At 35.2% G+C, this 13,640-nt stretch overlaps 1 protein-coding gene across 2 annotated transcripts; it reads left to right on the forward strand.

The window, feature by feature from the left end:
• Window positions 1–324: 324 nt before the first annotated feature.
• On the forward strand, window positions 325–13,240 carry LOC131067816 (uncharacterized). Of its 2 annotated transcripts, XR_009111875.2 has the most exons (3): window positions 325–671; window positions 2,398–2,460; window positions 12,923–13,240. XR_009111875.2 is itself a non-coding variant. In XM_058002978.2 (2 exons), exon 2 carries the CDS (start codon window positions 3,268–3,270, stop codon window positions 4,381–4,383), a length of 1,116 nt encoding a protein of 371 aa, XP_057858961.2. In that variant the 5' UTR covers window positions 325–671; window positions 2,398–3,267; the 3' UTR covers window positions 4,384–8,493. The 2 variants fall into 2 exon arrangements, 1 of the variants encoding a protein (XP_057858961.2); XM_058002978.2 differs by lacking the exon at window positions 12,923–13,240 and having other exon boundaries at window positions 2,398–8,493.
• The last annotated feature ends 400 nt before the right edge of the window (window positions 13,241–13,640 follow it).

The following is a 13,640-nucleotide window of genomic DNA, read 5'->3' on the forward strand; positions in this document are numbered from 1 at the left end:
AACCTAGTAATGTCATAAATTTGTCTTTTTCTCAGTCCATGATGAAGAAATTCAGCTCAGGGTGCATAGATAGTTACAAATTTTATATTAATCACCTGTGGTACGTTGGATGCATTTGTTTATATTTACATTATTTTGTTTTTATTTTTAATCTACACTATTATCTTTTATTTTAGCCTACACTATTAACTTTTATTAGTCCCTGCCTTAAGCAGGGAACTAATGTTTTCATGTAACTCAATTAGTTTGTCAAATGAAATCAAAAATATTTAATTCTAAAGTTTTAAGTATGATTCTTTTTATTTTTTATATTTTTCAAATTATTTTAATTTTTTCCTAAAAACATTATTGGCTGATAGAATTTTCCTGGGGGCTTAAATAAATTTTCAATAACAAAAAATATAGAAATTAGTTGGCACTGTGCTTACCGCAAGTGCTCTGTACAATTTCATTAATGATTTTGTAACTTGAAACAAGCATTTGTACAGGTTTTTTAATGACTCCAGTTGGCATTCGTGGCAGTTTTAATCTGTGTGTCATTCATTAAAAAAACTACACTGCGTTCATTGCTTCTACAATTTTGTTGCATTCTCATTTGGCAGGGTGAAAGATTTAAGGAAGCAGACCATTTTGTTTGCGAAAAGTTTCCTAAGAAGACTGCATAAATACAGGTATGATTTGTCAGCAATTCTTAGTTGCAGAACGCTACCATTGTTTCTCTGTTTTTGTTAGTAAAAAATTTCATTATTTGTTTTTTAATTAAAACCCCTATTTTTTTTATTGCTCAACTTCATTGTTATTACTAATGTGGGTATTTTCCAAAATCGCTGATTATTGCCTGAGACTTTCATTCATTTATTTGTTCACTGACAGGGGTTTTAGAGAACAGTATCCAGACTTTTTTGCAGGAGCTTTGTTTACTGTGACTTAATTTGAAGAATTTTCATTTAGCTTCATTTTCATTTTCAAGACTTTTGGCTCTATGGCCAATGCATAGGCTAAGGCTACTGATATCCTTCTGCACAGACACTTTGTCCTCAATGTCGTTCTTGTGTTGAGAAAAATTCTCCTTACAAAATCATAGATTTCTCGCTTGAAACGAAGCAGAAGAGCGGAAATGTTTTTTTTTTTATATTCCGTTGTCCACAAAATTCGCCACAACAATGGCAGGAATTTGAGGTGTTTCTGTAATGCATATGAATTTTTTTATCCAGCAAATCAATATCAGATTGGACAGTTTTGTTGTCCACTTGCATTAGGGATCTTTATGAATTTTGAAAGCCGCGATTAAGAAGAATTTTTTTAGTCTGCACACCACTACAGGCTAGTCTTGTTACCCATTAACTACTCTTTGATCCCAACAAACAATTTCGAGGGGCAAACCATCCTCCCACCAAGTCAGCCATTCGCCTATCAAATATTTGTAGGGAAAATTCTATAATCCTATTCAATTTGACCCTTCCATTGGTGTGCACTTATAGGTTAAATCTCGGGACTCTTTTTTGCAAATGTAGATAGAAATCTGCATAATACCAATTCCATTCTTATTTCCCTGCAACTGGTAGGGGTTTCACCTTCAAGGTTGTTTGTGCAGTTGCAACAAATAACTCAAGACAAAATTTGTGTGTATATTACAACCATTGCATTTCATGGCAGTTACAAAACCTGGGCATGCTCCATTTTTTCCGTTTGCATAATAGTATTACAGTATCAGCATGGCCTGTAGCCTTCTTACATTGCCTACTGGTGCACTAGGCCTATCCTATGCATTCTGTGTTTATTTTTCAAATTCATTTTGTACTGACATTTTGCATTTCTAATTGAATTTGAGGTTTTGTATCGAATATTGAATGAAGTATTCTTTAAATGAAACCCGTGTGAATTTGATAGGGATAATAGCTATCCTTGTTGAACGGAATCATAGGATTATAAATTTATAAATTTAAGCAGAATACAAGGACACTAGGGCTCATTGAGATTGAAGTTTGTGTAATTATTTTGCAAGTGGGTATGATAAAAAAATCACAATGGAGTAAAGTGGATTCCTCAACCTTCCTCTTTTTCCTTTTTCCTTTTTCCAGTTGGCTAAAACTTGAGTGAGCATACATCTGGCTTTACCATTCATGGAGTTTGATAGGGATATTCAGTATTTTAATAGTTTTATTATGCAACGCTTTTTGAATGGATTCGGGGGCATATAAATTTTAGCAGAATATAGGGAAACTGGGGTTCACTTTCCTTGAAGTTGTGTTATTTTTTTTTCTTTATTATTAGACAAGTGGGTTAGGTAAGAAACACCCAATAGAGAAAAATAGATTCCCAAACTCAGCTTTTCTTCTTTGTAAAGGATAATATTGTGATATGAATTGACAATATAAATGTGTTTTTGTCTGGCAGGGTATCCTTTGCACAACACAGTCTCAACACAGTCTTACAAATTTCACATGCTTACTGCTCAAGGTAAGTAACTATTTCTTAAAGTTGTTTCTTTTGATTTGTTCTTCAAACATATATGACCAAAATATTAGGCTTTGTTTTTTTTTCATCTAGCCTAGGTAATAATTCACTGAGATGGAGTTTATTCATTTGTAAATCCTAGAGTTCTTGTATTTTGTAAGAGAGAGAGATTGTTGAACAAGTGTAGTGTACGGGGAGATAGATATACTTAGCTTTAGAATTAAAGATGAAAATTTTTTATTAGTTCTTTGTTATCAATTTACTATTGCTAGATAAACAACTACTTAATTGTTCTCAACACTTCACTCATTGCTAGCATGTTTTTAGCTAAAGGCAGGGACTCATGCTGTCTCACAACTCTTGTTTGTTTAGTTCCGTCATTAATATTTATATTAGTAACATTTTTCAAAGTCTGTTTTGTTAATGGTGTATTTAAGCATTTCTAGGTATTAGTTAAATTTTTGTATTTAAATGAAAATTTAGAAGATTTTTTAAACTTTTGTAATAGTAAGATAAAGATGTTATTTTTTTTGTGTGTAAATAATTAAAATTATAATTTAGAAAAACATGGCTCTGCGATTTCTTTTGCGAAAACATTCGAACCTCGAACGGCAGAAATGGTTTTTCGAGCAAACAAAATATGCGGTTTCGGCCTGCAATTCGGGGAACTGGGCTCCTTTGCCTCAGGCAAAATCAGAATGGCAGATGGTGAAACCAAGGAGATATCAGAGGGCTGCTATGAAAGATTTACCAATTTCTAGAAATGGAGATCAAAGCAAATAGAATACCCGTCATCAGGGAGGCTCTATCATGTCGTCTATCTCCAACAGGTTCACCCATTTGCGGAATCTTGAGGAAGGTTTTATAAAATTGGTTCCCCGGATCAAGCCAAATAAAAATAAATGTAAAGGAAATTTGGATAATTGGAGGTCGGGTGGTAATTATGCCAAACCTAAGGTTTCCGTGGAGGGAGGCAAGAATCCCAAAACTTTGCCTCCTCCCAAACCCACGACAATTAAGCCGAATAAGATGTTGAACAATTCAGAAGAGAGGAATGTACTGGAAATCAATGACAGTTTGGTTGAAAGGGTTCAACAATCCTGCAAAACATTTGGGGTTTTTGCTAGATGGTGCGGACTTGGAGTCTCAACAGAGGTAATTGCAGATTGGTTGAAGTCGTCCTTCAATTGGATAGTAAGTATTGCTATCTTGTCCGAGGGTTTTCTTTATATTGACTGTGGAAATGCCAGGCATAAGAATGAATTCTTAACAGGTAAATCTCCGATTTTTAAAGGCTTTGATTTTAAATTTTTAGAATGGCAACCTGCTTTCAACCCAAATAAATTAAAGTCGTTTAAAATAGATAGACCGGTTTTGATCCCCAATTTACCAGTAGAATTAAAGGATATGGAAATTATTAGGAAAATAGGTAATCATTTAGGAAAATTCGTAGAGATTAGTGACAAAAATAGGAAGTATTCGAATTGTGTGTTGATAATTAATATGGATATTAGTGTGAATTCACTCAGCCCCATTGAAATCAAAACTAGGGAGTCATCTTTCTTGATTTACCCTGAATTCTATAAAGGGATTCTAGATCTAGACTTACCATTTGAACCAGTCTTAGAAGTATTTTCCTCTCAAATAAACCCTAGAGCAATCCCTAAGCTAGATATTTGTTTCAATTTGGAAAAAGGAGGGTTTGTGATTAAGGATAACCCTCCATCGACAGGGCAGTATGATGGGGTTGAAGAAGGGGAAATTATAGGTGACCAGAGTATGGATGAGGGGAAGAATCCCTCTCCATTGCTATCCCATGAGGATATTTTGAAGGATAAGCAGGGGAGAGTTTCTGACTCTAAGGAAGTGAAGAACTATTGTGCCCTTGAAGTGACCGTAAGGGAAGAATTTAAAAATTTATCTTAGGATAGAAAGGGTGGAATTAATCTTGATATTGATGATCAGGAGGATGGGGAGAAGGAAGAATTGACTCTTATCCCTGAACAGGATGTTGGTTCAAATGTCAGGAGCAATTTGGGAGAAAATGCTTCCTCCCAACCATGGGGAGCCCCCAATAGTTTGGATAAGGTTGAACAAGAGGTAGATCTGGTTCGAAAAGAGGAAGAGGTAAACTACATTATCAACTATTTATGTGATTCAGTCACTAAGGATATCTTGGAGAATTTACTGGATGAAATAGTAGACAAGGATGAGCTAGAACTACAGAAGACAATGCTGAGAAAAGGGATTATGAATTTTACCCATCCCCCTGAGGTCACTGATATGGAAGCCCTCATAATAGAGTTAGATAATAAAGAAAATGAAGCTTTAGGAATTGGATAATGGGTTGGGGAAAAGGCCACTCTGGATTGTGCCAAGCTCTGCAAAAAGAGACAAGAAATCCCTATCGGAGCTGAGAGCTAATGATGGTATAGCGGAAGGTCAAGTTAAACTCACAGATATGTCTCATGCAGGGAAGGGGAAGATCCTTCCCACAGCACCATGAAAGTATTATCATGGAATGTTAGGGGTTTAAATGCCCCTAACAAACAGCAGATAGTCAAACATTGTCTATCTAACTATAGTCTTGATTTAGTTATGTTACAGGAAACCAAATTAGAGAATATTGACTTAGCCTCCTTTGGTAAATGATTAGGCTTTAGACATATTATAGGTGTTACAGCCACTGGAGCCTTTGGAAGTCTATCCATTATTTGAGACCCACACAAAATAAGATTCTCATTATTAGAGTCTCAAGGCAATTGGATAAGTGACAGGGTTACCAGCTTGAAACACAAACTAGATTTTATCATTATTAATGTGTATGGGCCAACCCTAAATGAGGACAAAAGAAGAGTTTGGAAGGAAATTGAGGAATTCACAAACTCCCAGGATCAATTTTGCATTTTAGGAGGTGACTTTAATGCTATCGTGAATCAATATGAGAAACGAGGAGGCATAGGTAAAATCTCTAGAGCAACTTTAGACTTTGTATATTGGGTCCATCGTAGTGGCTTGATACAGATTAACATGGTTAAGGATGCTTTTACCTAGAACAATAGAAGGTTAGGTTTTAATAATATGGCAGAAAAACTAGATAGGTTCTTTGTAACGGGCATTCTTACCAACTTTTTGTATACCTTAGATGCCTCAATTTTACCTTTCTCGGGCTCGAATCATTTTCTGATCCAACTTAGCATTCTTGGTGACTCATGACCAAGAAGATGTCCTTTTAAATTCGAACAAATGTGGCTGAAAGATGATAATATTCTTAAGCTTCTAGAGGAATGGTGGAAAGAGGCAGAGGTCTCTAGGTCTGGGATCTATAAGGTAGTCAATAAGCTTAAAATAATTAAGCGGAAGCTCATTCTGTGGAATAAGGAGCATTTTGGTAATATTTTTGACAAGAAGGCTCAGGTGGAAGCAGAGTTGGTGGAGGTAAACGAAATGGTGATGAGGAAAGGGATGGATGAAGCTTTATTTCTAAGAGAAAAGAAACTCCTTGAATAAGAAAATATTCTTGCAAAAGAGATCTTTTGGAAACAAAAATCCAAGGAGACGTGGTTGGATGAGGGAGATAAGAACACTAAATTCTTTCACAATAGTGTGAAACTTAGAAGAGTCATTAACCGAATTTCTAAGATTAAGATAAGTAATGGCTCTGAGGTGGAAGATCCTTAGATCATCTCGAGGGAGGCAGTAGACTTTTTCTCCAATATTCTCAACTCTGATTGGAGCCCTCTTTGCTCAGACCAAGACAAGTTTCTAAAATGTATTCCAAAACTACTCAGTAAGGATCAAACCCATAATCTGACTACAAAATTCTCTTTAGCGTAAGTAGAAGCAACTCTAATGTAGATGAGTCTGGACAAATCCCCCGGTCCGGATGGCTTTCCAACTAGTTTTTTCAAAAATGTTGGTCCTTCGTAGGGGAGGAGGTGACGGGTGCTCTTGAGGGCATGAGGAACTCAGGTAATATCCTCAAAGAAATTAATAATACTTTTTTGTCCCTCATCCCAAAGAAGGAAAAGCCTGAGTATTTTGATGAGTTTATACCCATTGCTTTTTGTAACACCATCTATAAGCTTTTTACTAAAACTTTAGCTAATAGGCTTCAGAAACTCCTTCCTCTTTTGATTAGCTAAGAATACACGGGTTTTGTTCCCAGGAGGTCCATTTATGATGGGGTTATTATAGCTCGGGAGGTCATTCACTTTGTTCAGAAGAATGGAACCCCCAGTATGCTCTTAAAACTAGACATTAGGAAAGCCTACAACAAGGTAGACTGGAGATTCTTCTGCAAATTCTTAGAAGCCTTTGGATTCCCCTCTTCATGGATTAACTTGATATTTGAATGCATCTCAACGTCTGAATTCTCAATGTTAGTTAATGGAACTCCTGAAGAATTTTTTAGCTCTTCTAGGGGTCTAAGACAAGGATATCCCTTATCCCCTTTTCTCTTCATCATTTTGGTAGAATCATTGGGTAGAGTGATCTCTAGAGCAAGGGAAAGTAGTCAGATTTCAGGAATCAGAATTACTAGCAACCTAGATCCTACCACGTATCAACAATTTGTGGATGATACTATGTTATATGGGCTCAGTAATTTAGGAGAAGTGAAGGCGTTTAAGCAGATCCTAGACTCTTACTCTAAGGCTTCTGGACAATAAATCAATCCATCTAAATTTGAAGTCTTCTTTTTCAATACTAAGGTTTGCTTACAAAATGGCATTTGTAGAGTTTTGAATTTTAATATGGGTAGGCTTCCCTGCAAGTATCTAGGTCTACCCCTAGATAAGGGCAATGATTCGTCAAATTTGTGGGATTCAGTGATAGATAGGATTAGGAGTAAGGTAGCAACCTGGAAATGCAAGTGGCTATCCTCTGCTGGAAGAGATACTATGGTCAAATTGGTTTTGGTAGCGATGCCTATCTATCAGTTATCATGTATTAACCTCCCTCAGTCCAAAAAGGAAATATTGAATAGACATCTTATGTCTTTTTTTTGGCAAGGGATTGAGGAGAAGAAGACGATCTCCCTTATGGCTTGGGATAAGATTTGTAGGACAAAGTCAGAAGGGGGTATAGGGATTAAGAATATTAAGGACTAGAGCAGAGCACTAGGGGCCAAACTAGTTTGGAGAATGTTCAAATCTCCCCACCTCAAATGGGCTCAAATCTTATACCACAAATATCTTAGAGGTAGAGACCATACTAGCCTCTTTAGGGAATCTTCTCCCCCAAAAGGTTCTCGCATTTGGAATTTTATGTTGGAATGCAGGAAAATTATTTTAGGCAAATTATCATGGAATTTGGGCAATGGTGAAGAAGCCCTTTTTGGGACTGATTCTTGGGGAGGTTTCAAGGCCCTTCATAAGAGTACAAATTTGGAGTCGTCCAAAGCAGTGCTGGAATCCGTATGGGGTAGTTATGTTAAGGATTACATATTGCCAATTGACAAGGACCTAGCTAAGGGTTGGAAATGGAAATCTTTAGATCATGTGGATATCCCAGTAAGGGAAAAAAAGTTGCTCCAAGGCATCCTTAAAAAGAGAATGGTCACTTTCAACATGGGGTCAGATACTCTTGTCTGGGATGGATCGAAATCGGGAGAGTACACCTCAAATGATGGTTATAATCTTCTCCTTAGTTAGCAACTTTCCTCAAGCACTTCTGTCCCCTCAGTCCTATGTTGGGATAAGATGCGTTTGCCAAAGGCAAGACTGTTTTCATGGTTTGCTCTCCAAAATAAGATTCTAACGGCGGACAGATTTAGGAAAATGGGCTTTGAGGGACCCAGTAGATGCCCTTTATGTGAAAAGGCAGAAGAGGATAAGGATCATATCCTCCTCAATTGCAATTATTCCTCCAATTGTTGGCTCTGGTTATGTAACAAATTAGGATGGAGCTCAGCTTTCCCTAACTCCATTCTTGGAATGTTTCAAGCATGGCCCATTCTACATCAACGCTCCCTCTTTGGAGGGCTATGGAAACTGGCCCCATCTTTGGTTATTTAGGAACTTTGGAAGGAATGTTACAAAAGACTCTTTAAGGATAAGAAATTGGATTGGCTCCAACTTGTGAATAAAATTGAAGCCTCAGTAGTAGAAACCCTTAATAGCAAAACTTCTAAATTTCCTAGCAAATTTTCTGAGATGACATACTGGGATGAGAAGATGAGAGGTAGATGGTTAGGTCTGAAGATCCCTCCCTTTGTAGGAGTAAGCAACTCTAATAAAAAGGAGTTAAGAGAAGCCTACAAATGGAAGGTCCCAAAAAAAGGGTGGGCGAAGCTTAACTTTGATGGTGCTTCTCGTGGGAATCCAGGTCCTGCAGGGATTGGGTGTTGTCTTCATGATGATGCTGGCAAGGAATTAGCTAAGTTGGCCAAACCTATAGCGTTTGAATCCAATAATAATGCAAAGATTTTAGCCTTAGTTGAAGGCCTCCTCTTATGTCAAAATAGGGGCATTAGCAAGCTCGCCATTGAAGGAGATTCGGCTATTATTATCAATGGCCTTATAAAAGGTTTTCTTCCTAATTGGAAGTTGAATGTGATCTTGTCAAGAGCTCTAAGCCTCCTCAAGGATTTCAAGAAAACAACCTTCAATCATATTTATAGAGAAGACAACTCCAGAGTGGATGAATTAGCCAATGCGGGAGCTGATGGACGGTTCGTAAGTTAAAATAGAGCCTTCCCTCTTGTCCTAAGTATCTACTACGAGGTTTTGACTCTTAGGCTTCTGGTCTCTATTAGTTAGGCTATGGGTTCTCCTCGGGGATTCATCCCTTGACCTAGCTTCCTCTTTGAGAGGAAGAAAGTTTCGTTAGTAATAGATGGTTAAGTCTAGGTCGAAGGTAGTAGAAATACTCTTCTTTATCTCTCTTGTTATAAATATTAGAGGTCTTTGGGATAAATTCATAGTGCTTATATACATATATATACATAAAAATACACACACACACACACAAATATATATATATATATATATTTTCATATACATTTTTTAATATACTTGGAGCCTTCTATTGAGATTTTATGTTTATAGGTATATATATGTATATATGGATATGCATATATATATAGACATACATATATATAAGCATATATATATAGAGAGAGAGAGACATGCATATATATAAGCATATATACATATATACATGTATGGATGTATATATATTAATACACATATACAAATTTATTATATATAGATATGCATAAAGGATAAGGATGTTGTTAGACTCATATATATATTAATAGATGCATATGTAAATGTATGGATGTATTTATATAGAATTTTATATATATGGTGATATATATGGTAATGCTCATCTTTAGACATATTATAAGTTTAGAGGGGCAGTCTGATGCCTTTAGACATATTTATTATGCCAGCAAATTATCTCGAGTAGTGCCTTCTTTGGCGGCATACTTGGAATTGATGATGTGACTTCCCTTGCCATAAGAGCCAGCTAATGCTAAGGAGCTCGCTCAACTAGCGGCGGCGATATTTATTACCTTGATCCTAGAGATTGTTTAACCTGCATCATGACCCTTTATCCTCGCTCCTTTGACACTCTTTAGCAATCATATCGGTCCTTTACCAAGAAAGATGGGTTGTATTTCTCGACGCCTTTTAAAACTCGATTATTATAAGTAAGGGCTTGTTTTGAGTAGCTGGTTATCTAAGAGACTCGAAGCTCTTTATCGATACTCTGTTAAGGCTTATAGGGCTCAAGCGACAAATGGCTTTTATAGGAGAAATTAAGGAAGAAATATTGAAAGGCATTCTGGTCTTCCCGAATGTCCTGGTTATCAGGACGGTCATGAAAAATCTTGGGGAGGAATATATCTCAAATGAAGACCGCACTAGGGCTAATTTTGATATTGCTGCTATGTTCTTAGCGGTGGCTATGCATTATGAGAAGGACAAGGATGTGGTGATAAAATTATGTAGAAGTGTCTTCAAGAAAGAATTGTTGGGTGAACTTGAGAGGGTGGTTGTCAATATTGACGAGGAGTTAACTGCACCAAACCCTCGCAATTATGATATACTCATTCGAATGACTAACCGGGTGCCTAGATTTCCAATCCTGGAAATTGAGGATATGGCTGCCTTTGAGGCCTATAATCCGACTAGGCGAAGGAATTTTTTCTTTTTTATATGGCTTTTGCATGTGAGAAAACTGACATGTAACAGGTGGTTGGCTAACTATCTTGAAGCTGAAAACATTGAAGTTGTCTCAGATGACATGGACATCCCTCCCGTCCCTGCCTCTAGCCTAGATAATTCTCTAGCTAGCTCAATAGAGAAGGTAATAGAGGTGCGGGCAAGAAGATGTTGGGCAGGATAGTCGGACTGTTGTCCCGAGTTTATCTTATCATCACTTTTTGATTCTTAAGGGTTTACCGTAAAAATTTTACTTTATTTTAGACTTAACTTTTAAAGACTTATGGATGTTAAGGTTAATATTTGCTCTAGCTTTAGATATGCTTTTTTCTATCTTTAGTTCGATGGCTTTCCTTTCACAATTTGCTCTAAAATGATTCTTCTGAATTTTTGTGTGATCTTTATGGATCTTGCTTGTGGGTTTAACAAATTATGTCTGAAATCTAAGCTTCCTATAGTATTTTTAGTTCTTGGCTTTGTGTGATGAACCAGTGCTCTCTCTCTCTCTCTCTCTCTCTCTCTCTCTCTCTCTCTCTCTCTCTCTCTCTCTATATATATATATATATATATAGACAGAGTTGGGGAGGCTGTCCGCTTCTAGTTTTATTTTCTGAAAGAGAATTGTGAAGCATGGAAAGGATACTTTTTGTTAATTCTCTCTTGGAATTTTGGATTTTTCCCCTCATTCTTTTTCTTCCTGCTTCCGGTTTTGCTTGTTTCTGATATAAAGGTGGATAATTATTTTTTTTAAATTCTCTTTGGTGTCTCAAATAAGTTGTCTTTCTAAAAGGAACTGTTTGATTAAGACTTTTTGAAAGCAGTATGTCTCTGATTATCAAATATGAATAGGACTTTCTAAAAGGAGTGAGGTGACTTTAATATCTTTTTGGCGATAGATTCCCTATCTCCCAGATCCTTGCTATGTTATTTCTATGTCTGACTTAATTATGATAAAGATGAAGGCAATGTTAAGGATTTGAGTTTTCTCAATACTTCGGTGCTTTTTCAATACTAAAGTTCTATGGTTGTAGCAACAACTGTGGAATAGGCTTGGCAACCTAGATTTGGGTTTGTTTATTGGCTAACAATTCAAGAAGTGATCTGTTGTAGGGCAGGTTTGAAGGTTTTTTTTTTCAGGTATCTGAGATTTCATTTAGTCCGATTGTCTTGACAGCAGTTGAAAGACATTTACGGTCTGTTGATTAGTAGTGGTCTCCGAAGGCAAACCTTTGCCTCAATTTGAGAAAAGGGATAGTCAATCTTCATAATGTTTAGTATAGGATGACAGATTGTATTGATTACGTTGTAATTTCATAATACTCCTAAGTTGTAATGATGTAATCATTATGGGTCTTTTTTAACTGGACTTAATGTCTTGGGCAAGGCCAGAGGTTTTTTCCTCTCCGCTCTTTCCTACCAGCGCCCACACTGAGCGGAGATTGTAATGCTATGTAATGAATTTTAATCTAATAAAAAATTTTGGCTTTGGCCTTTTACCGATAAAAAAAAAAAGATAAAGATGTTATTTTTTATATTTTTAAAGAATTTTTTTATAAATATAAAAGTGTTTTAATAAATAGTGAACGTATGATATTATATTTATAATAACAAAATTTATTATACATCAAAAATTATATATTTTGAAGATTATTTTCTAATAAGGTTATTGACATTAATTTAAGTGATTATTATGATATTGGATAATTTTCTATTTCGAATATACAAATAATATAATCTATTTTTAATTCTATAATATATTATTATTTCCAAAATATTTAAAATAAATATATTATAAAATAATAAATATCGTAAACAAAAATAAATATTTAGATATTGTTAAGATATCAAATAATTTATTTTCAATGTATGAAATTTTTTAGATTGGAACATTATATACAATTGAAATAATTAGTACATGCAAACATACATGACAATAGTAATTTTACTCATCTCCAAAAAAAATAGTCATTAACAATACAAAATTTACATGAAGAAAGATTCAATTTACATTAACTATTGATATATTATAAACATATCAAATATTTGAATATATAAATAAATCAAGGTATTCAATTCACAATTTGAAAGGGCCTCTAACATATAGATTGATTGGCAAGTCACTAGAAGATGTGAATGTTAGTTACATATTCTGATCTAAAAAATACTACTTGAATTGGGAATAGCTCTTAGTTCAAAAATTATAGCACTTATACAGTTCATAACATTTTTAAGCTGCTATTAGTTTTTGTTGTTTTTTTGGTAATTTGTAATGTTGTTTTTTATATTAAAAGCAGCCAAAAAACAAGGGGGCTGATCTATTGGAACAACAAAGAAAATAGTGGCAGACCCACTGTCAGCATAATTTGTAATGCTATTATGATGCCTTCGCGCTGTGGATTTTAAGGGTCAGCTCCCTTGTAAAGTTGCTTTTCCTAATCAAAAACATTTTTATGTAATAATAGTAATTTATTTGTTCAATTCTTAAAATAAAAATACAAAATTTAAGGATAGATTCCCTTTAGATACTTTTAATAGTTTAGATATTGTTAATGTTGTTTATGGCTCTAGGTGGCCTTTTGCTAAGACTTTAATTAGTTTCGATAGCTCGTTGAACAAGGATTTCAGAGATAAAACTTTCTTTTTCGGTGATGCTGCTAATGATTAGTTTTTGATGTTTTTGATTAAAAAACAACGTTAATTAGGGCGGTGACCCTTAACATAGCCATAAGATATCAACAACATTTAACAACACTAGAACAGATTCAAAACATCAAAAACATAATGACCAACGAGAATTTGCAGCAAAAAACAAGATTAGTTTTTGACGTTAATGTTAATGTTGTTAACTTAACGCTCTTTGAACTTTTGTTTATAAGAACAACACCCTTATTTCGTTGTTTATTTATAATATCAAAAAAAATCTAAATAGGCATTTATTCCAAATATTGTATCTATTACTTTCGACACATTGATGGGAGACAAACTAGGCTGTCAAATTTGTCAGCAACTAGG

Source organism: Cryptomeria japonica, chromosome 8 (assembly GCF_030272615.1).
Source record: "Cryptomeria japonica chromosome 8, Sugi_1.0, whole genome shotgun sequence".
NCBI classification, from domain to species: domain Eukaryota; kingdom Viridiplantae; phylum Streptophyta; class Pinopsida; order Cupressales; family Cupressaceae; genus Cryptomeria; species Cryptomeria japonica.

Excerpts from the sequence above, each read along its gene's own strand:
- LOC131067816 (XM_058002978.2), top strand. The coding sequence starts at position 3,268 with ATGTCGTCTATCTCCAACAGGTTCACCCATTTGCGGAATCTTGAGGAA.